Source organism: Melospiza georgiana, chromosome 6 (assembly GCF_028018845.1).
Source record: "Melospiza georgiana isolate bMelGeo1 chromosome 6, bMelGeo1.pri, whole genome shotgun sequence".
NCBI classification, from domain to species: domain Eukaryota; kingdom Metazoa; phylum Chordata; class Aves; order Passeriformes; family Passerellidae; genus Melospiza; species Melospiza georgiana.
The window spans coordinates 28,299,549-28,323,972 of NC_080435.1; the positions used below are offsets into that span (position 1 = coordinate 28,299,549).

Below are 24,424 nucleotides of genomic sequence, written 5' to 3' on the forward strand. Positions count from 1 at the left end.
TACCAGTTGCCACCACTTACGTGACAAACTCCCTTTGATTATATAAAAATTCATTGACTTTAATCTAAATCACATTACAGTTGGTTTGTTTTTCCTTTTTCTTCTGTAGCTATTTTAGCAGTATTCTCATGATCAGGACAGTTACCAGCAGGATGTTGGGTAGTTGAGTATCCAGGAAGCTGATGAGAAGCTGTGTATGTCTGTCTGTGAAGGTCTGTTTCTGAATGTGATGAATGTCCTCCTCCATAGCTTAAACTAAGGAAGAAATTAAACATTATTAACAAAATGTACACCTATAGAAATAAAGAACAGTTATGAAGTATCAATCATAAGCCAAAAAGTTACAGAAATACAGGGAAACAAAAGCCCAAGATCAGACAGATCTATTTCTGCTAGAATATCACAAAAAATGTTAAGCAGATTAAAAATGTACAATTGAAACCTAAAAAGCCAAAGGGTTTAGGATGGGGAAAAATCTTACAAAAATCAAAGCTGACCACATAAAAGTTTATAAAGGACTAGGTCAGAAAGACAGGGTTCAGCTGTAAGAAGCACTCACTGGGCACTTTTTGTAATGATTTACTGATAGCAAGTCTGCAAAGCAGATAACTATGAATACATGCCCACTTTAACATTTCCATTTTTAATTCCATTGAAACTTACAGGACCTCATTTAATTAAAAGGCTGAAATGACTGGGAAGCTGTAGGACCAAAAGGTTTTAAAAAGGTTTTGGTACTTTTGGTACAATTTAATAGAATTGACAGTGAAAGCACTACCAAGTGACAAATCCATCTTCAGACCTCCTAGCATTAAATGCAAGTTAATGATTCCCAGCTTTTATTTAACATTTTTAAGCGAGTCACCTAAATTAACATGATGTTTCAATCAGGCTTAATGGAAGCACACATAAAATATAGATTGTCTGGGTCCATGCAAAACCAATAATGCAGAAAAGAAATAAATGCAATCTAAACACCAAGCAACCTTAGGAACTTGCCAAAAGCTGTAATGATTTCCAGTTTAAAAAGCAGAAAACAGAGGGAGAAGCAAAACAAACCCCCAAACTTTCAAGCTTCCCCAGACTCAGCTCTGCATACCACCTGTCAAATGGAAGAAAATGAAAGCCAGCATGACCAAGTAACCATCTACCTGTTTCTTTTCTTGCTTTTGGACACCAGGCTTATGGGTAGCTGCTACTTACTCCAATGCACATGTGAGACTGCTTCAAATTGAAAATTCAACTGTAAACAAATGCCAAAAGAACTCAAACAAGGAAAGCCCTCCCTGCTGCCTGCTCCAAGGGAGACTTCCCTTATCTTTCATCCCTGGGGATGAGGGGCAGGCACTCTGCACCAGGAAAAATTAAACTCTCAATGCCAGGAATCATGACATCATGGGAAGCTTTTATAGAAGACACCAAAAAATATAAAAATTGGCAACACTGCTGGCTTTGCTTCATTTTCAGTAAGAGGCAGATGAGCCTCTTAGAGCATTGTGACCTGCACACATCATGAGCAGCAAGTCCTGTCTGTGCAGGACTTTCCTGCCTGAGATGCACTATCAGGGGATGGATTTTCCACTTCAGCAATGCTCTATAGTCAGCATGCCAGGCTACAGCACAAGCCTAAAGAATGAACCAAAATCCTTTGAAAAAACAAAGAACCTCAGCTACTGCTTTTCTCAGTTGTGCTCATTGTCTAGCACTTTAACACCTTTCACAGCAGTAATTGCAATTTAGAGAATTGCCAAACCTAAATTCAGAGTCAGCAGATCCCTGTGCTTATGCTGTAGAGGACAGATCTTTGTGCAGTTCAACTCTATGCATCAGCAACTGATTTCTATTATATGCTGACTGAAATCTAACTATTTGCATCACTGCTATGGACAACTGGCAGACATGATTGCATGACACTGTAGATTATTTTTTTTATTTACAGCATTAAACAATTTCTATTATTTCCAGACAAAAAAAAAATAATGCAACAGTGTTCTGCACACAAAACATTATGCAAGTAAGACAGCCAACTGAAGTGCAAGTATTTTCACAAGAAAAATTTTAAAGTAGTTTGGAGTTTTAGAACAAACTTGCATAGCTGGGGAAAAAAAACCCCAAACATAGAACTTCAGGGACATGAAGCTTTCTTCAGGTCTTTTTAAGAAATAAAAAAGGACTACATGAGAAAATAGGTTTCTAAACTGAAGCATGGCAGATTGCTCACAAAAATTACCTTCACTTACAAAAATGCTGAGCTTGTGGAAACTTTCCTGCAACACCAATAGGTTGTATTTAGGTTTTCTTGCAAGTTTACCTAATGCTTTTACCTATATAAAAGCGTGCAGTGCTGACTTCTCTTTCATAGATGTTTTAAAGGCAAACTCTAAAGTCCTGCAGCAGCACAGCTTCCTTTTCCCATTCTGTATTTCCAGGTGAGAGGCACTTTGGTGGTGTCCAGGCAACTGGGGCTATGCTTGGCACCAAAAGCTCCTCCAGATGAGGCAAGACCCAAACCCAGTACAGTATATCAAGCAATTTCACCTCATTCCTCCTCTTTAATTGTAAAAGCAGAAAGTCATCAGCAAAAAGTGGATGAACTTTAATTAATCACCTGATATTTAAAAAAATTGTTGTGAGGGGTTTTTTGTTTGTTTGCGTTTTTGTTGTTTGTTTATTTTAAATTTCTATTTATTCTGATTGTTCAAGACTGTGATTAATTTCTCCCTTCTTCACTCCTGTACAATAAACACCTTTTTTTGTAAAGGGCAGGCACAGCACACACAAATACCACGAGACACCATAACACGAGCCTGCAGACCAGAGGCAGAATCCTCTGGAAGATAAAAGTAACTTGTAAAACAAACGTGTACAAAGACGTTGTAACAAGGAGGGTGCTAGAATTAGCACTGGGATACAAAATAACCTCTAGACATCAGCACTCAGAAACATTGTTAATTACCAGAACCTCAAAATTCTAGTAATGCTGGGCGTCTTAGAACACTCTAAGTATATGATGGTGCTTTTTTTTTTTTTAATACAAATTCCCAGCTCATAGTTAATGCAACCGCAACCTCAAAAATGAATCTGTCTTTCAATAAAAAACATTGTATTTATTTGAACAGTTAATTGTTTATTGTATAATTACTGCTTGCTGGAATGTAGATTCTTATCTCAAAAAGCCTTGCATATATGCCTTCAGTTTACATAAGCTTATCCTAAACAAGCACTGCAATCTGAGAGATTACTGCCTTAAGGTTTCTTTTCATAAAATTGAACTTCTAAACAGATGAATTTACACAGCATGTAATTCACACATCAAAAATACATCCAGCATGGCAAACACCCTCATGGCTAGCAAGCTCTGCATGCTCTTGTTTGGAAGTTTGTTACAGTTGTGCAAGTTGTTACTTGTCCTGAAATGTCAGATAAGTTACTGAAGGAACATTCCCATTACTCGGTACTTTGTTATGCTCTGCTCCAAAAGCACTTGGCCCTTATCTCTGATTATCACAGTCATTTCCCACTCCCACTGTCATAGGGAATGGCACAATGGAGTGATTACTGCTAGGAAATAATATTAATTTGACACACAAATTTGGAAAAGAGTTCCCTCAAAGTATTTTTCATTGAAAAGATAAATATTACTCTAAAATAAAATGTAAGAGATATCCTTGTTGTTATTTGTCATTGCTGTAATAATGCAATCAAAAAGTGTGTATGACAATGGAAGTTAAATGATTCAAGTATTAATCTGATTTTTTTTCAACTGCATCAGCTGGGCTAATAAAAGATTTTTACTTCTCCAGTAAAATTTCTGGAAGAAAACTGTACAGTCATTGCACCTCATTGTTACTAAAATACCTCAACCTTGATTTACAACTCCTTTTTGTTAGCCCAGATTAAACCTGTCAGGAATGGACCCTTCACACGTCTGTTTGCATTGCTATTCTCACAATAATTTCTTTTCAAAAGCATTCTTCAATCCAATAGTTCCATACAAATTCAGGTCTCCATCTGTAAAAGGTTATCCAGTCCCACTGCACTCACCACCCTCCTCAGGTGCCAAGGCAATTATCAGGTTTAAGCTTCACACAAGTGAGGGATGCATTTCCCAACTTCGCACTCACATTGAAGTATCATTTTTACATGGAAGCAAAATTTAGCTGCAATAAACACTGGACATACAAGTAAGTACTTTTATTTCTTGTACTTTCTTCAAATAACCATGCTCTCCTAGGCATCCACACAGAATAAAATACAGAAACAGAAAAGAAACACTTTGCATAAATATTTTTTCCCCTTTCCATGTAATGATACTCCTTTTACTTTTAGGTATTGAGCAAATTTTTTCATTTTTCTACTTTATTTTCTGGGTAAATCCTCATTACAGCTCATCAATTTTTAAGGCTGATTGACTGATTATTTTGATTTGGTGCTTTCTGGGGGGTTTTTTGGGTTATGTTTAGTTTAGTAACAGCGATCATTCAAGTCCCAGGGAAACACAATGCTTCCATGGAAAGCAGACCAGAGGGTGCAATCCCTTGTCCTTAGGCACTTGTACCTCCTGCCTCTCACAGAAAGGAAAACTGCCACAGAAACCCCCAGATGAAATCCCAGAGCACTTCCAGAGCTGTGCTCAAAGTGAACCTGGACACCTACAAGACAAGAGGGTGCACAGGGAACTCAGTGCCCCAGCACAAGCCTGACACCAAAACAACCAAGCCCAAACAACAAAAGCCACCAAGCCAGCATGCACACGAGGCATCAGATCTGAGGCAGAGCAGAAATTTAATCTCATTTTTGCCTCACTGAAAACAAGAGCTCCTGTGAGAAGATGACTCGGCACAGCCCCCTTCTAATGAAATCACCACAAAGGAGATTAAAAAGAACAGTGATAGCTTCATACTGGCAAGAAAATACCTTTAAAATCACACTTTGCATTTTATCTTACTTGAGATACATGTGAAATAGGGGAAATCTCAAACTTCCTTCACTATCCCAAAGCAAAGACACTTAGCAAAGGAGGCTCTCTCCAACCAGCTATTCAGCTGTGCTACAGCAAATTCCACTCAGAGACAGAAAGCAAAGCCACAAAACGGACAAATGCACTCCTAAATATCAAAAATGTCATCCAAGATATAAGATACAGAAACTGACACACAGCTTACATCTCTTTTTGTCCACTGTATTTGATTTTAGATGTGTAAAATGCAGTTCCAGGTTGTATTACCTGCTGGCAAGTACATAGTTAGGATTAATATTTAATAGCTTGAATATCAGATATTAGAATATACAGTATATATCGAATAGATATTATAATATATAATGAGAATAATAGCTTTAATATTAGATATAATGTTTATTACTTTCCTTAAATACTTCTCTTTGTTATTTTGCCTTTACTCAAACATCTCCTGGAGAAAGAATGGAAGAGCATTATTTGAAAATTTCACTTGAATTTAATACAGATGAAAAGGAGGGTATATGGCCCTTCAGCTGCTCATTGTAACAGCAAGAATTCCCTGTTTGCTACAGTCAAGCTAGAATGTAATTCAGCACCCAGGGGTTATCTGCAGCTCAGAATAAAATTAAAATTTAAAAGCAATGTTACAGGTAGATTACTTCAATCCAGAAATAGGTTTAATCTTGTATTTTAAAAAAGCCATGACCCTAAGAAGCAGAGGAGGGAGTTGCCCAAGAAGAAAGTTCAATACCATTAGTAACAGCAAGTCACTCCTGTCCAACACACTTATGGAAGTTTAAAAGCACAGAAAGCCCTTAAAAACAACAGAAAACAGAAATGGAGAATGTCTCAATAATTAATTCCAATGGAAAACAAATGCCTTCTCAGCCCAGAAACTCATTTCAGTGCAAAATATTTCTTAAATGTGTACAATATGTGATTTTTCACTTCTATTTCCCAGCCACAGACATACTGGAGGGAGGGGGAAGACAGTGCAAACACAAATTTGGGCTGAAGCCTGAAAATGTTGGCAGGTTCAAGAAAAATAGGAAACCAGCCTACTCCCTGCATCTAATTCCCTTGATCCTCTCTTTAGATTATACAAGACAAACCTTAACATCATATTAGCAAAAAGAGAAAGAATATTTAACAATCCAGTGTCCATGTGTCCTGGGGTGACTCTATGATGCTGAATTGATCCCCATTCATCTGTTCAGCCCAGAAATCAGTTTTGTGCCTTTAAACCTAGATCTGAGACTGAAGAGGGGGGAGAAGGAAAAGGAGTGGAATTTTTTTTGTAACTGTATTTAAAAACACAGAGATTGTCTGCACACAGATATGTTTGCCCCACACTACAAGAAACAAAAAGAAAAAAAATTGCTACTTGAAAAATAAAGTCCACTGCTGAAAAATCAAAAGAAAATCATCTCAAACTAAGACCTCAAGGTAGATAATGCATTCTTTTAAGAACAGCATACATCTTTAGCATTTGCCTGGCCTGTTCTTCTATTATAGCAAGAAAAAATAGATATTGATATTTTTAAGTATTATTAACATTATTCTTCAAGGCTGATACTTTTGTAAAGATGGGAAATACAGAATGAGACTGCAGCACTGAGGGAAGTCAGTAAAGCACAGAGGAGCAGCATTTTACTGACAAGCTCCAGTGTCTGTTGGTTATGGCACATTCTCCCTTTTAATGCAATTACACACTACATACCCAGTATAGAATATTTTCCATCCTACCACACCAAAGGCAATCACTCTCCGCTCTTTCATTAAAAATGAAGTTATAATGTTAATTTTCCCCTTCAACTCAAAGGCAGAGCCACCAAGAGCGTGGCTGAGACTGCCACAATGTGGGCCAAGGATTGCCTGGAGGTACGTGGGAGAGGAAACTCTCATTACTTCCTTGCTTTCTAGGAGCAGAGATAAGGAGCTTCTAAGAAATAGATTTTGAGGTAGAAAATTACATGCAGGGAGCTGCCTCAATAAGCAAAATTCACACTGTTCCTGTGATTCTTCACCTGAATATATATCACCTCTTAAGGAAATAAAGAGATTTTATGGCACAAAAGGGCCATCTCCCTTTTATTCCCATGTTAATGTGTCTGAACTCCTTATGCCTGATCCTTTTAAAAATGAAAAACAGGAAAGCCAAAATAGTCTTACTGGGACTTCAATACCTGAGTGCAAGTGCTGGCTTGTCTGATTAAGTAACCTGCAGAGTTCTTAACAAAGACAATATAATTCTGTTAAAAAAAAAAAAATCAGTTAAACTCTCTCTTGAAAATATGTATGTGAAAACTAATATTCAGATAAAAACAAGCTATTTTTAAACTTCAACTCCAGTTACTACTATGTGACTGGACAAACTACTTTATATCATTTTTTAATGCATGCAACCTAAACCAGCTTTCTTTATGAGGTTATTTATGGCTGAAATGCAGTATATATAACAAAATAATTAATTTTTTTAAATCAGAACTGGTAAATTTGGAACCGCTTCTCTTGGCTTTGACAAAAAAAAAAAAACCAAAAAAAAACCAAAACAACTTTGTAACTTAACCGAAACAGAAATTAAAATTAAACTACTCTACAATGTCAGTCTAAAGCTCCTGATGCATGTTTGAAGATTTCAAGGTCTGGAAAGGAGCTTTCAGTGCTTTCCTGCTCTGAATATTCAAGACTAACTGATGTCCTTATTAAGACAGTATCATTTAAACAGACACTGTAACACATTCCTCCCAATTTGCATTATAATGCATTGTCAGAAATAATTTTAAGACATTTGTTTGCCAAGCAGTGCTTTGGGGATTCATACATCTTCCCTGACAGCTTCCACTCAATCAGTGCCTTCAGAAACAGAAGTCCCATTATGGTCTGTGTAGCTTCCACCACTCTAAGATCTGCAATCTTATTTTCTTGCCTTTTGAGACACTGGATTATTTTGTCACTACATTTATTTCTCTTCTCTTACCTTCCTTCTGTGAAAGAACTTTTGCATTACCCAGCATAAAGACAATAGCTGTGATTTTAAAAATTAAATTTAAAAACAACTTCTCTCCTAGAGTTTTACTTACAATTTCAAAAGATTTGTGTAACAGACAGTAAATGGAAATCTAACACTTTTTCTCTGATATGTGATGCTATTCTGTTGCCAAAAGTGTACTTGGGGCATATTCAAAACTCTTCTCTAGATCATTCCAGTACTAGTGGTTGAACACACAGCATAATCCTCTATTACAGCTGAGATACACACAAAAAGATTCCATTACTTTTAATAACAAAATCTTATTTCAATATATAAAAATCAGCAGAGCATTATCTCAAGATGTGGGTTAGCCACATCAGAGCCTTAATAAAATCACAACTCATTTTACCTATTGAAATGCTTTTCAACCCTCATCCTCCCAGTTATCACAGCATTGCATTTTGTGGCAAGCTTTAGTACCTTTAGGGTACTACAGGAATACTTGATACTCCATTTCTTACTAAGCCCTTTATTTCCCATTTCTATGGAAAGGATGATGCTGAAGCTGAGCTTTTTGTCACAAAAATAGGTAAGAATTGCAGATACATGTGTGCTGTACACTGACAGAGCCATCTTATGCTGTCAGTGGGTTCCCTTCATCACCAAACCTTGAAGCACTCTGCAGTTCCACCACCCATGGAATACTTTGTGCTTCAGTATAGGGAAAGCCAGGCACAAGGAATAACCATTCTGATTTACAGCCCTCACCACTGAGTCCCCAGTACTGAAATAAGGCAGTTTCTCCAGGTTTGGTGAAGTTCAAATGCACCCCTGTGAAGAGCAGGGGGCTCATGGCCCACAGCCACTGGCACAGAACGGGGCAGCTGCTCAGTGACCACATCTGAGATCACACATCCTGCCACCCTACAGCCAAAAATCCAGGGCCATTAGATGGGTTCCAAGCCTCCCAGCACACCCACGTGGCCAGCACAGATTTTTTTCCACATCCCACAACACACCACAAGAGCTAAGCAGCTCACATGAGCTCCTTCAGACTCATAACAAGAAGTTTCCCTATGACTAACACCACTTCCATCCCAATTTAGGAGGTGTGCCCAGGAAAGATCTAACATATTAACAACACAGTTCATCATAAAACACAGCAGCAAAGAGTCCTTTACATTAAAGGAAGCACCACAGGGTGTTATTAACCAAGTTTATAAGGAAAATTAGTATAGCTCTTGAATTTAGCGCTTATACCTCTTCACAAGTGCTCTCCTCATCCTAGAACAGGTTTAAATCTACATTTTTAACCTTACAAAGGGGACCCTGACTATCATTTCATTTGCCACAAGTCACTATTTAGCTGAAAATACCAGATGAACCCAGTTGCTTGTGAATGTTTCAACCATTGTTCCAAACTGTAGAAAGACAGTTACAGCCACATGGCATTTACTTTGAGATAGGAAAAATTACACTATATTAAGCAAATGCATTGAATATGCCCTTGATAGTGATTTGAGCTTTCATGATGATCATGTCTAAACAAAACCAAGTATTAATCCAGATCAAAACAGCATACACACAGGAACTAAAAAAATATCCTTTAATTGGTGAAAAAACTTAAAAACAATAACAAAAGGGAGTTTTTTAAAGGGGAAAAGATGAAAATCCCATCTCTTTCCAGCGGTGCTGACTATCAGCAAACTCCAGCTCACCAGTGCCAGCAGCTGAAGGTGGTTAGCACATGGCTGTGTTCAGAGCAGGGAGGAGTTGGCTTTCTACAATCACTCTTTGCACAGCAAATGAACAAATGTTCAGATTCAAGAAAAACTTATTGGAAATCCTGTTCTTGGCAGACTCAGCAGAACATCCTGAAATGGGCCGAACATGGGGATTGAAGGATTATTCACTGTCTAGCACTGGAATTTTTGACACGAAGACCAGAGAAAGTAAACAGGATGTGGTGCGAAACACCAAGCTGCCATATTTTTGAGAGGGATTTCCTGGGCAGGAAAAAGGGCAGCATGGAAGGTGCAGCACAGCCTGGCACACTCAGCCTGGCCCAGGCTCTGACCCTTTGTCTGGCACGTTCTGGGTGACCAAAAGCTCTCAGAACAGCTTGCCAGACATCTGGAATGCTACGCGAAGGACTGGAGCCCTCCAACTCTTCTCCAGCTGAAAAAGGAGGGATATCTCCAATGAAATCTAGCTGTGTGACTGCCCTAAGTAGAACTCCTGCAGGATTATTAAGGAATAAATGCTCCTTAGTATCCTGCTGTGTAAACACTATTACTCCAAGATAAGGATGCCTAAGGGTGCCTTCTTCCTGCTGAGCATAATTGGATGCACTTTTCCAAGTCCTAAGCAAGCAACACAGGTAGGCATGTAGAAGGAAGATGAAAAACAAGAAAAGCAATATGGGAAAGTAAAAGCTTGTCTAAACATATGTAGGTTCTTGCTGAATTGTTTTGGAATAAGAAACTTTCAAGTGTGCAGAAATCCAGGAATAAGAGCTCTCTGCCTCATTTTGTAGCATCATCAGAGAGGTGCTGAGGAGGCTCTAAAGAATTTAAGTGTCCACTTGGCCCCAGGTCTGTCCAGGGCAATGAAACAAAAGAAGTCATGTAACAATGACAGAATAGCAAGCAGAAGTAAACCTAAAACCTAAGAAATCTGCCCAGTGAGACAAATAAATCTAGTACTCAATAACCATGCACTCTGTCCTCTCAGAAAGTATTTCTCTTTGCTTAAAAATTCAAAGAATTTTCTTTTCTCTGCCACTTGCATGGTACAGCAAGAAATGCTGTGCTGGAAAGGCTGAACTCCGCATGCTGCTCAAAGTTATTTTTGTCACAGTTAAGGCTGCTAAGGAAAGTCTGAAGTGAGACTATTAATGTACTGCCTTTTGACTGGTTTTTGTTTTGGTTTGTCTTTTCTTTGTTTGTTTAATGTATGGAATAGGCACTCACCATGCAAAGCAACTTCTTGACATGCAAATTTGTGAAAGCTTTGACAAAATATAACAAAGATATCCATGCAAAATACACCCACTCTATAAGAGCCCAAGTATTGTTTAGAATTACTATAGTTCAGGCATAGGTGCTTTTTTCCTGACAGGAACAAGGATTTTTCCAAAAACAGCCTCCTTCCTATGACAGCTTTATGCCAGAATCAGCAGCAACTCCAAGAAAAAAATAAAAGGTGGGGAAAAGTGCAGAAGAAACAAGGTGAAAAGGTTGCTCTCTGTTGGGGTCAGGTAAACACACCTATGATTAAAGTTAACAGGATGAAAGGCAAAATACACACATGGGACTGAAACAGTTTTTGCATAGGTGGTAGGATACAAGTCGCCTTCTTGCAGAACAATGTATTCTGTATCCTGCGTGGAGGATGTTGGCTCCATGGGAAAGGGCTCCCATCTGAAATGTCACTGTAGGTGATCTGAGGACAGATGTGGCACCCAGCTAACAGACACCAAGTGCTCCTTCCTGCCAGGGAAGCAGGCAGCACAATTTCTGTGGGATGTTCATCAAAGACAGTGACACAGCAAGAATGAGCCCATCCAAACCCTGTCCAGAACCACTGGCAAGAATCCCTGCCAAGGCCACACAGCTCTGCTCCCTGCTTGTCCCCAGGTGCCACCTCTGGCTCCCAGCCCTCCAGCACAGATATCCAGCTCAAGCCATTCACTGTTTCAGCCAGGAGAGTTTTCTCATGGACTGACAAACAGGACCAGCTCCCTGTGCAGTTGCACAAACACCAAAGACAAGGGAAGAGGAAGGGAGCCCCTTCCAGCAGCAGTGAGCCTGAGCAGCCAGTTCAGCCTTCTCAGGTAACTGCACCCTCACACTCAGTCTCAGCTCACTCCTTCTGCAGATAATTCTTTATCACCATTTCTCACTGCAGCAGAATGACACACACTGCTTGAAATCTTCCACGTAAAGCTGGCATTAAATCTCACACAGGTAAGCATCATCTAAATCCAAACAAGCCTGGCTGGCTCATTTTGAAACTTTAGTCAAGATTTTGCAAGATGACCACACATCTGCACCAGGGAAAAGCTGTGGGACACAGAGCAAGAATGCATTCAGCTTCTGTTCAGCCAATCTTTGACCTTCTCACAGCTGTGATTTCAGTGTGTGCTGAATGCAGGTGAAAAAAAACCAAAAAGAAAGGAAGCCAAACAAAAGCCAGCAAGTCCCTGTCAGGTATCTGCACTATGCCATGGACTACCTGTGTTTATTTTGCATGTATAAATGTTTCAGATCTAAACTATGACAGAAAATTTGGTAATATTTTAAAAGGGACCTACCTTTTTATATGTTTTAAAAATTTATTTAATGTTTCTGGGCCTTTTAATACAAAATTTCTAAGTATATTCCCAGATTATGAGCACACACTTGAAATACTACGCCATAGGGAACTTTCTGTAGAATGTATTTAACAACAAACATTGGTTTCACCTTTCAGAACAATTTCATTTGATGAAAGAAAGGGTTCTCATCTTTTCTAAAATATTCTGCACTCACAGAGTTCCTACAGCTATGCAAAAACCCATTAGAATTTAAAATTGAGCCTTAACTAAAACACAATTATCACACAGCTGTTACAATAAGCATTAGTTTGACAGCTATGCAAAAATGAGTTTAAAAACCCATCATAACCATTTATCATAAGTGTAAGCCTCCCGTTTATGCAAGTTTGCAAATGAACTATCACAGGAACTAACTCTTTATCTTAGATTAGCTGTTACAGGCCACACTAACAATGCCAGAGCTATCTGTTGTAAAGAACCATATTGAATTAAATGACATAAAATCCCATATGCTTGGGTAGCACAGAGATGGATAGAGACATAAAGGAACATCAGAGACCATGGCAATCACCATAAAATTTAAATCAACAACAAAATAATTGTGACTGACTTTTAATCACATGTAGCAGATTTGAGTCTTGGAGCTGTGGTAAAAACAGAACAAGAACAGTGAGATCTTTCCACTAGTAAAAATCTTTTTTTTTAAATGAGTACCCCCAAGTCAGAGAAACTCAACCAGAAACCTCATCCATTATCAGGTGTCTCCACATCTCTTTCCAAGCAATTACAACAGTTTCTCACACTATTACACATCAGCTGGTTTCTGAATACTCAATAATTCCTGAACAAGCAGCAAGTAAGCATGGCACACCTTATCTGCTGTTCAAGAGCTTTTGGCCGAAAGAGGGTTTAAGCACAGAGGTGGGGTTTTCTGACACTATAGTAAAAGGCCAAAAGTGGCAGGGCACTCCTAGAACCACCAGCAATTCCTTCTGATGCTGACAGGCTGTGTAAGGGGTCTGGGGGTCAGGAGCATCCCCTCAGCCCCTCCTACCAGGCTGCAGTATCCCAGTGTGTCCCTGCTTAGGTACCAGAGGGATGCCAGTGATTTCCATCAGCTTCCATCCCAATCCACCATCTCCTATTCCATGGCAAGAGTTATATCACAGCAGGCCTGGTAGAAATGTCTTTGCAACCCTTCACCACACATTTCCTTTGAGTTGATAAGAATAGAGGCATTGCACAGACAAAACAGTGCCTGCAAGAAATAAGAAGCAGGATAAAAACCAGATGGCTGAAGTGAAGCATAGGAAGACAGGAGCAATGCTTGTAGGGAGGAGAAATCATTTTGATGAGCTGAGACTGTGAACATGGCTCTCCACACAAAGGGAACAAAACCTGCCACGACACAGCCTGCAAGAGCATAACTATGAGATTTGAATGAAATATTGTCATCTATATCACCTAAAGGCTGAATTCTTTTCAAGCAAGTACCAGATGAACATGACACACATTTTTTAATTTAACATCAGGCTAATGCAGCTTCAGCTGTTAAGATGACTACCTGTCAACCACAATCAGAAACACCACTGTGAAAAATGTGATGTGATCTGTAACACAAGTCGAGGGCATGGACAGCATATTCCTTTACAGTACATCTATACCTCCACAATTTCCTTCCAGGCTGCTGCAAGCCTTGGCAGTGACAGGAATGACTCTTCCATCCCCATTCCTCAGCAACTCCATCCATACAAAGACAAGCGCTATCATCAGCAGTAGAGGAATCCACAAGCACCTAAAGCCCAGACTCTACTCATCTCTGTGTCCAACATGGTTCATATCTTTAAATCTGGCCAAAGACAGGGTATGTTAATTCTTGTTAAAATGACATGAACCCAAAGAAGCTACATCAGGAGAATTTCAAGCACAAAATAGGATTCATTATTCAGTATTTTCCCTGTTCTTGGTACAGTTAAAGAAAAAAGTTTAAATGTTTCAGCCAACAATTTTTAAATGCATCATTTGTCACCATGTATAGAACCTGGAGATGAAATTTCAAAGAACTAAAAGTTTTCTCCACATTGTTTCCTGAAGCATAGTATAAATACTGCCATATCATACAGGGATGCAATAATACTAATTTGATTGGTATAGGCAGCAGGCAGTGATCTAATGAGCTTCTGCATGGTACTTGTCTTGGGATTTTTGTCCATGCCATTGCTCCTAAAGAATTCCCAAAATGTACATTTAAGACTGCATTAACACAGTAGCGATTAAAAAAAATTGCAAGATGTGTTGTAAAACCAGGGGATTATTTTAAATATTAAAAAAGAAAATCCTGTAAAATCCAAGTTCTGCTTCTGCACTACCTATTCTTAAATGACCTGGGAAATCCAAATCACCTCCAAACAGCTGGCATGACCCTCAAGAGGTGATGGGAGCTGGCAAAAGCAATACAGAAAGGACAGGTCACTGACTTCCACTGAAATCAACATAGCAACAGCACCAAAAGCACTTCAGTGGTCAGGAAGAAAAATTGGGAAGAATTATATAGAGACCTTACTTTGCCATGCAGGCAGCTCCTCAGAGAAACTGGCTAAAGGGATTGATGGGGCAAGGGTTTGGCCAAAAAGCTGCAATTCTCTGTGAAACAGGGAATGTACCGCCTCACTCACTTTCCAGGGAGCTCCTGAGATCTTCTCACTGCATCTCAAATGCAAAGTGCACAACTCAGGAAAGGAAATGGACAACTTGGAGGAAATCTGAAAGAAATCTGGGAGAATAACTAAAGTAAAGAGAAAAAAGAAAAAAATCTCTGGCAATAAACTTCAAAAGATTATGTTATTTTTATTAAGAAAAATAAGTAAAGCAAGAAATTAATTAGAATTCATAAGAATTCATACTCGACATATTTTCAGCGTTGATGAAGCTATAAACAGGACTCGGTGGCCAAAAACTAAAGACAGCCCTCTTCATATCAGAAATACAATATAAATCAGTCACTTGTATACTTTACCAAGAATTGCACTGAATTTTGGCTCATGGGAAATTTTTAACTACACCTTCTAAAACGTAAACTCTATTTCCAAACACAGATTGAGGGGGAAAAGAAAAGTTCTATGGCCTGCATTATGATGAGGTCAGACTAAATGATTGCAACAGTCCTTCTGACCTGATAATCTATTAATCTCATCAGACATGTCTGACCACTTTCAGAACCAAGTGCAAAGTCATCTATCAGCGCACCTATTCTGATGGGATATTTTTAGCCCGAGATTCTCTTTTACCTTTAAACGCCGTCGAGATGGGAACTGCAGATAAATCAAGCGAGAGACATAAAAGGCAGGCGATAACGAAAATATCATCGCCTAGAGAATACTCCTTTTAGTTGGCAGAGTTACACAATCAAAAAGCAACCCGAAGCCAATAAGATATCCCGTATTTTCCCCGCACTTCCCGGAACTTTGCAGAACTCTCCGCGGGACTGAATCGCTCCACACAAGTTTTGGCTGAGAGGAGGAGGCTCCGCACGCCCCGGAGCAGCGCTTTAGAGCGAAGAGCTTCGCCGGGCTCAGCGGAGCGCACACCGGCGGAGAAACGGACGGGCGCGGGGGATGCTGGCGCGGCGCGGCCGGCCCGGTGCCCCGGCGGGCAGCATTGTTCGGCCGGGCAGCGCCGGTGCCCGCGGCCCCGCTTCGCTCCGGGAGCCGGCCAGGGACGCGTGAACTCTTGAACCCGCGCCGCAGCCCGACGCGAGCCTCCGGGGCGGAGAGACCGCCCGCCCCGCCGCCAGCGCCGCGGGCCGCCGGGGACAGCGGGGAGCCCGCGCCGCCGCCGCCCCCCGCCCGCCCGCTCGCCCGCCCGCCGGGACGCGGCCTCCGCCGCCCCGCCCGGCCCGGCCTCCCCGGGGCCGCCGGGCCCCGCTCGCCCCCCGCCCTGCCCTGCCCCGCCGCCGGGGCCCCCTCGGCCGCCCTCGGCCAGGCCCCGGCGCGGCCCCCGGCCTTTCGTGCCGCGGACCCTCCTCACCTGGGCTTGAGGCTGCCGGCGCCGCGCTCGTAGGCCCAGGAAGCGGCGGGCGGCGCGGTGCCCGGGGCCAGGGGCTCGGCGAAGCCGGGGGTCGCGGGGTAGTTCCTGTCCATCATCGGGGCCGCGGGGGCTCCGCGGGGGCCCTGCGCTTTTGAGGGCGGCGGGGACCGAGCGGGGCGGGGGGGGAGCGGCGCCTCATCCGGGGCGGGCAGCGCCGCGGCCCCGTGCGGCCCCCTGCGCTCCGCTCCCGCTCAGCGGCGGGCGGCGGGCGGAGCTGCGGGCGGCGGCGGGGGCTGCGCGGCCGCCGGACCCATGTCGGGCTGCGCGTTCCCAGGATGCTCCTCCCCCGCCAGCGCACTGGGGCTCACGGGCTCCGTGGCCGGGGGCAGGGAGGCCGCGCCGGAGGGGCCGCTGGGGCCGCCGCCAGCAGCGCCGGCGGGGGGAGCGGGAGCAGCAGGAGGAGGAAGAGGAGGAGGAGGAGGAGGAAGGAGGTCTGTGACTCGCGGACGGGCGGCCGCGGCCCGAGGGGGAAGCGCAGCGGCGGCGGCGGGAGCGGAGCGTGGCGGGGGGCGGTAGCCGCCACCGGGGCGGGGTGGGGGGGCTGAAGGCGGGGACGGGCGGGGTGGCGGTGTCGGGTACGGGGGAGGCCGGTTCCTCGGTGGAGCGAAGCGCTGGCGCTTTGTTGGAGGAACCGGGGCGGGGCCATGTTGTTCCCGCTGAGGGGAAGCGCCGCCAGCCGCGGGCTCCGGGGCCGCCGCCGCCGCCAAGATGGAGCCCGGCAGCCGCCCCATTGTAGGGCGCTTTGTGGGGCCGCCCTCCCGCCCTGGCACCGGCACCGGGCGCTGACGCCTCTCCCCGCGCCCGGCCGCCTCCCCCCGCGGCGGGGAGCGCCGAGCCACCGCCTCTTTATGTGTCTGTATGTCAGAGCTTCCCAAAGACCTGGGCATTCCCCATCGAGAAGTCACCGCAGGCCTGAATGGAATTGTATGATGGCATCGCAGAGTGCTTTGGATTGGAAGGGACCTCGATGATCATCCAGTCCGATCCCCCTGCCATGGGCATGGGCACCTTCCACTAGATCAGATTGCTCAAGGCCCCATCCAGCCTGGCCTTGAACACTTCCAGGGATGGAGCAGCCACAATTTCTCTGGGTGTTCCAGTGTCTCACCCTCCTCACAGTAAATAATCTCATCTTAATATCTCATCTAAACATCCTTCCAGTTTAAAGCCGTTGCCCGTTGTCAATTGCCCCTTGTATATTTCCCCTTGTCAGTTACCCCTTGTATATTGCCCCTTGTATATTGCCCCTTGTCCATTACCATATGCCCTTGTGAAAAATCTCTTTCCAGCTTTCTCATGTATGCCAAAAGCCAGCTAGCAAGAGAAGAGAGAGAATAGCTATCTATTCTTTATTTTTATTTAGTCTAAATTTAAATGGTAAAACTTTCTACTTTAGCTAGGACTGGCTAAAGCAGTTTGTTTTTATTTAGAGCAGCCTAAGCTACCTGGTTTGTAGATGGTGAATTCCTGTGTCTTTTGGTGAATGGTTGTTAAAACAATGAATAAGGGAGACGGGCACCAACTGCACAGAGCAGGGTAGCAGCGAAGGAGACATCAGGATGATGAGTGAACTGCGGTGTCTTGCTTTCCCTGCAGATTGAAGATAGGCAGGCCGAGATGAGCAGGAGGAATGTGCCTCAGAGGTAAAGATGAGGAACATGCTCTTGGAAAGAGGGTGACTGCACCTGAAGGCACTGCTCAGAAGAGGAAGGTGTATGCTAATGAGCGAGTAAGTCTTTTGAAGATTCAGTTTGTAGCACTCCAGGCAATTCTGAACCACAGACTGAAATGAATTCTGTAGTGAAATGCATTTAGAAATTTGGCTACAGCCAATCAGATTAGATGTTAAAAAAAAAAGCTGCAAAAAACCTCAACATTGAAATGAAAAGACGGAGTGATCAGTATTAAATGAGAAGGAGGAAAAGCTGAGGTTCTGCTTTTCTCATGCCTAATTTCAAGAAGCAGCAGGAAGAAATGCAGCCATGGATGGGGAGGGAAAGAAAGGTAAGTGTGAAAGTCATCAGCACTGAGGAGAGGAGCAAAGTCACCCAGAGGCCAGGGCAGAGGCTGGAGGGAGAAGCAGCAGCTCCCCAAAGCCAGAAACCAGCAGAGTGAGTTTTCCTCGTGTTTGCATAAGTTAGCACCTGTGTTGCTTGCAGCTGGAGGAGCCGTGAGGGGGGTGGGAGACTTTCTCTCCCCGGGAAGCGGGAGGGTTGCTGTTTTACATATGAACGAGGCCTGATGGCAGAAAATGACTCCAGTTGTATGCTAATAGTGCAGCGTTTGCGCTGCTGATGCTGCTGAAAGTGCCATTTCCAGTGGGGAAGGACCCACAGTTTTTTATTTCCCTGCAGGATCTCCACTAATCGCCATTATATTATTACACTTAGAGCACATTGCTTCCCTCAAGTGGGGCTGAGAGCAGGGTGATACATGGAACTGATAGGAAGTGCCTTTTCCATCTACTTGTAGTGTCTGGTTTTCTAGAGTGAACATGTTGCTGTGGAGTTTCTTGTCCTAAATTTGGAAGGATGTGTTAATAAATTGTAAAACTGCTAGTGTCTTGTTTGGTTTTTTCTTCAAGTAATGGCAACATGAACTGTAAAGAATGCCATTATGTTGTTTATTTCCATTACAGAACTGCTCTAAAGTGAATGTGGGGGTGGGTACATGGCTGTAAAATCATGTTACATGAGAAATCACAACAAGAACCCATCCAGATTTGCAGGCAGGGAAATACAGACAGGGCCTTCATACCACTAAATGAACCACAGACACTGTGCTTCCCTGAGCATTGCTGGAGTAGATCCTTTTTGCTGGCATTCAAATAGTGAAGTTGAGCGAAACAGAATTTGTGACAGCTGTTGTTAAGTTTAATTTCTTCTACATGGTTTTAATAAAGGTGTAGTAGACTAAAAGCTTAATCACTGATGTCCACAACCATCAGATAAAGTCAGTTTATCCAGTGATTTGCTTTTCCTGTGTATGAGGTCAATCTTGTCCTGAGATCAGCCAGGGAGACTTCCACGGCTTTCTCATTAAACTGACCCCTGCTGCTCGCTGCTGTCCTCTGTCTAGGAAATCTTCCTCCAAGCTTGTGCATTTTATCTTTTTGTAACAAAGGGTATTTTGTAACACTTTTCTCTAAGACAACAATAGAGTATGTTGAGAGTAAGTACTTTTACAATACCCTGGTACCCAGGAAACTTACAGGCAGCTTTTCTGAAGGATCTGTTCAGGGATAGAAAAAGTCCATTGATAGATCATGTTAATTAGATTTTTTTAAAATGTTTAGATTAAAGTGTGCATATTAAAATTTGTATTTAGTAGTCATGTTAGGTGTGTTAATGATTCTGAAACTTGGAATCTTGTCTTAATAAGGAATGGTTTTGTTTCAAATGCAGCTGTTACTTACTGTTTAGAAACTGAGCTTTAGTGGGCGAAAATGCCTTCTGAACTGTAGTGCATAATTTAGTGCCTGTGGCCAGTAGTGATATTGTATGTGCTTCTCTCTGAAGTCAAGAATCTAATATAATAAAATATCTTGCTGAAACATAATACAATTTTTCTCTCTACTTAAGACCAAAATCTTAAGTTGAAGCACTGTAACACAATCTGTGCAGTGTACCAGCTTGGAGCACTACTGATTTTTTTTGTTTCTCATTTCTTTCCCTAAACAATGAGTCTCCACTTGGAAAAAATAAATCCTTTATAGAATCAAAAATATAATTTGATAGCTAGGAGACAGATATAAGTACTTAAGGTTACACTTTAATGGGAATCATCTGCTTAAGGTCTGAGGAATGATCTCCATGTGCTGCTGCCTCCAGATGTGGCGTGGCAGCAGGGCTGGGCTGCCTCAGCTGCTTGCTGACAACTCAAAGAAGAAAGCCTGACTGTCCCTGCTTCCCTTCTTCACCCTCTCACTTCTAGTGATGGGCTCTGGCCACAGGGTGAGTAATGAATTCACTCCACTGGCTTCCCTTTTTCACCTTTACCTTTTTCTGCCAGAGGTGATTTTTCTGTAATGTTGCTGAGCTGAGTCAGCTGGCTCAGCTGTAGTGAGCAGCCAGGAGGAGATGACAGGGGAGTTTTACATCTCGTGGTGAGATGTTGTCTTGGCTGGTGGTGTATTCCACATGGGAATCTCTGGAGTCCAGGAGTGCACTCTGCAGACAGTGCTGGGCTCCTCTGCCTGTGTGACACTTCAGCCAGAATCAAGCCAGCTCTGTTGGAGAACTCTGTGAGCTCACACACACTGCCCCTTAAGGAAAATTTCCTGCTTCTCTTTAAATCATTCACTGTTGCACAAGGCTGAATGGCAATATTGCTTTTTGAGGTCTGGTTACATGTTTAGAGTGAACATATACCAAATGAAATGCAGGATCAGGCTAAGGAATAGTTGGCACTTTTCTGTGATTTTATCATAATTAAAGCAATATAGCAATCACAGATCCAGGGCCAAAAATCATGCTCCAGTTCATGATTGGCATCAATGTATTTATTTGTAACTGTTATATTTATTTATTAGCTTCTTTGTTGCACAGTGTGCTAGAATTATTACATATGTTACCAGAAGAAATGTAAGCCAGTGTTTGAGTGTGATTGTTTTTTATATTGTATGGCATAGAATCATGGAATGGCCTGGGTTGGAAGGGACCTTGAAGATCATCCAGTTCCAACTCCTTTGCCATGGGCAGGGGCTCATTCTGCTATCCCAGGCTGCTCAGAGCTCCATCCAACCTGGCTTTAGACACTTCCAGGGATGGGGCAGCCACAGCTTCTCTGGGCAGCCTGTGCCAGGGCCTCCCCACTCACACAGCAAGGAATCTACCCCTTAAATCTGATTTAAAGCTGCTCTTTTTCATTGTAAAGCTCCCCCTTGTTCTGTCACTGCATGCCCTTGTGAAGTCCCTCTCCACTGCTCTGGCAGGCTCCTTGCAGGCACTGGAGGGCCACAGCTGGGTGACCCCAAAGCCTTCTCCTCTCCAGGCTGAGCAACCCCAATTCCCTCAGCCTGTCCTGCTGTGAGAGGTGCTCCATCCCTGTAATCCTGGTGCTGTGCTCTGGGCTCCCTGCAGCAGCTCCCTGTCCTTGCTGTGCTGCATGCAGAGCTCCAGGTGGGATACCCTGAGCAGAGCAGAGGGGCAGGATCCCCTCCCCAGCTGCTCTCAGGCTGCTCTGGGTGCAGCCCAGGCTGGCATTGGCTTTCTGGGCTCCAGCTGCACACTGCTGGACCCTGTCCAGCCTCTCACCCACCTGCACCCCAAGTCCTTCTCCCCAGGGCTGCTCTGGATCTGCTCATCCCCAGCCTGGACTGGTACCAGGGGCTGCCCTGGCCCAGGTTCAGCACCAGCCCTGGCCTTGTTAAACCACAGGAGATTTCCATGGGCCACCTCTTGAGCTTGCCCAGGTCCCTCTGGATGGCAGCCTGTCCTTGAGGAGTGTCACCTGAACCACTGAAGGATGGGATGTACAAGACTGGCTGTCACCATTAGGTCAGATGTGACACACACATGTGATCAGGGTCCAAGATAGAAAGTTTATATTTGTGTTCTCCAGCTTATATACTCTTAACAAAACATGATCTTAAGTTGTTAACTATATCTCAATAACTTATTCTATTCATTGGTGCAAAGCAATTAATGTCAATATAATTGGCAAAAGTTCTAGAGAAATTTAATAAGACATGTATAAACATCTACTTATGCATTTAGTCTAGCTTACAAAAATTTCCATGTTTTTTTTCTAATCTGTTTCCATGCTGACAGCCTTGTCTTCTTCCTTGCGGTGGATACACTGGAAAATCATCAATTGTTATTTCTTCCATTAACTCAGCTTTGCTTGCAGGCCAGCTGTCAAGCCCCTCCATACCTGGCTCTGCAGAAGAACATCGTGGTATGGTACAGCTTTAATGGTGTCATGAGTGTCAGAGCACCAGGCTGGCAGCACAAGGTGCCTGTGCTTTTGACTTCCTTTTCACTGCAGGTACAACAAACCTGACTCTATGCTGTTTTTCCAATGTCTCTCTATCCCCAGTGCCTCCTTTCACAGACAGCATTGCTCCTGTACTTTGCTTTTCCATAACAGATGATGCCTGCTTTTGGTCTTGTTCTGGCTCTTCCGTTGCGTTTCTGTGCCAAAATATTTTTTCTCTTCCTTTAAGAGGCTTTCAGCTAAACCTGTAAACTGGGCTTTGCAGCAAAATTCTTATTGTGCTTTAGGGCAATTTTTGGTGGACTGAAGAGAATCATGGAAGAATAGTCAGATGCACATGCTGGATCAGCAGCTTCACCTGTTGTTGATGGAAGAAATTAGTTAAGGGCAGAACGTGCAATTAATGGTGCAAGTCTGAGATTACAGCTTGGTTGTTGCAAGTGGACAAAAAGGATTGTATTTCAGCACATAATAGTATTTTATTTTAGAACTATCACAGTATCATAAATAGTTTGCTAACATACACAAACACCTTGGTGCTTAGCTTTCAGTGGCTAACGATGTGTCAACAAAAGATTTAGAAATAAATGTAATGAATAGCCTTGTGCTGAGAGAATGAATCTTCACAATTGTTTGGAAACAGTGTTTTGGAGACTTGAGGACATTCTTTTTCAAAAACTAATGTTTCAAAGATAAAACAATCAAGCGACTTGAATGTATCTAATCAGATGAAGTTTGAAGAAGTTCAGGCCAAAGCTGAATTGGGTCTGATGTATCAACACATTGTGAAAAGTGCCCAAAATGAGATTTCTGCAGCACATGTTTCTGTTGAGCACTGTTGGACAGCTACACATGCTGGATGCAGCACCTTTGTGCAGGCTGTGGCTGCTGCCAGCCTGTGGTATCCTGCAGGAGCAGGAATGAGTGAGTAGATCAGATAGGCAGTAATAACATGAGTTTTGGTTAGGCTTGTTATTAATCACTGGCTGCGTTGTTTGTTGTTGTAATTGGGTTTCTGACCAAAGCAGAAAATTGCAGTTGCTTTAACAGATTAGATTTTGCATTTAATTTGGCATGTGGTCTCTTTAAATATGAAGCTAGGCATTAAGATATGTGTGAATAGGGAAGAGAGTGCTGCCTTTCAAAGAGCACACTCTGTCTTGGAACCTCACAGCAAATGCCCCCCTTTGAATTTCTTCACTTACATTGCTCTGTGCATTTATTTGAAAACTTGAGTATGTGTACAAACAAATTAAGCAAAATCTTCAGAATTCATTTTATTGAGCTAAAGTTGCTCTATGAAAGCTTGACTTCTAACATGACAAAAGATGATGGAGAGCTGGTGCAAAGCTCATTGCAGCAATGAGGAGAAGATCTTATTTCCTTCTTTATCCCAATCCTCCTCCTGGTCATGTGCTTCCACTCCTTCCAAGGTGCCACCACTGCACTTGTGTTGCCTCAAATCACCCAGTCCTGAGAAAGTTGTCTATGTTTTCACTGGATGATTTATGAAAGGATCCAGTAAGGACCAGAACAAGTATAAGGTAAGTGGGAGAAATGTGCAATGACATTGCACATAGGAAAAACAAAAAAACCTAAATAAAACCTTTGATCTTGAACAAACTCATATTTTTAATAGAGAGTGTTTTGTTTTAACTCTTACTAGAAGACATTTTCCTTTCCTTTCCTTTCCTCCATTTCCCTATCAATAGTGGGTGTTTAATGTGAAATGTTGGATGTTTATATATTCAATACTTGCTGATCTTCAGAGAAATTAAACTGAAGCTTGAGCCCTACTGAGCAATCAGAGGTGTTTCTTGTTTCTTAAATGAAGTAGGCACTGCTTCAGAAATTAAAATTTCAAAACTTATGTTTAACTGCACCACTTTCTAGATTGAAATATCTTTTCAGGTGCTTTGAAGTCTGTCTGCTCCCTTTAGAGTGTGGGGCTCCCAGAATGGGATGCTTGCCTGCATCTGATGGCCTTTAATGCTTCAGTGCTTCAGTAGTCTGGGTTCCATGGAAAAGCACCTAGTGTTACCAACTATAGCATGCAAGAAAGTGTTACCTACTCCATTTAAAAGAAATCAAAAGGGTTGTCAGAGGTTTTTTTTTATTTTTTAATCATAGGCTAAATTAGTATTTTCTC

At 42.6% G+C, this 24,424-nt stretch overlaps 1 protein-coding gene across 1 annotated transcript in view; it reads right to left on the reverse strand.

Annotated features, from left to right (window-relative positions):
- Positions 1 to 16,409, reverse strand: part of QSER1 (glutamine and serine rich 1) — a 41,351-nt gene extending 24,942 nt beyond the window's left edge. The window contains exons 1-2 of the mRNA XM_058026287.1: positions 16,279 to 16,409; positions 146 to 255 (exon numbers count right to left, since the gene is read on the reverse strand). Of these exons, the coding sequence (XP_057882270.1) occupies positions 146 to 255; positions 16,279 to 16,394 (226 nt within the window). The 5' untranslated portion in view covers positions 16,395 to 16,409. The remainder of the gene's footprint in view (positions 1 to 145; positions 256 to 16,278) is intronic.
- Positions 16,410 to 24,424: the final 8,015 nt, after the last annotated feature.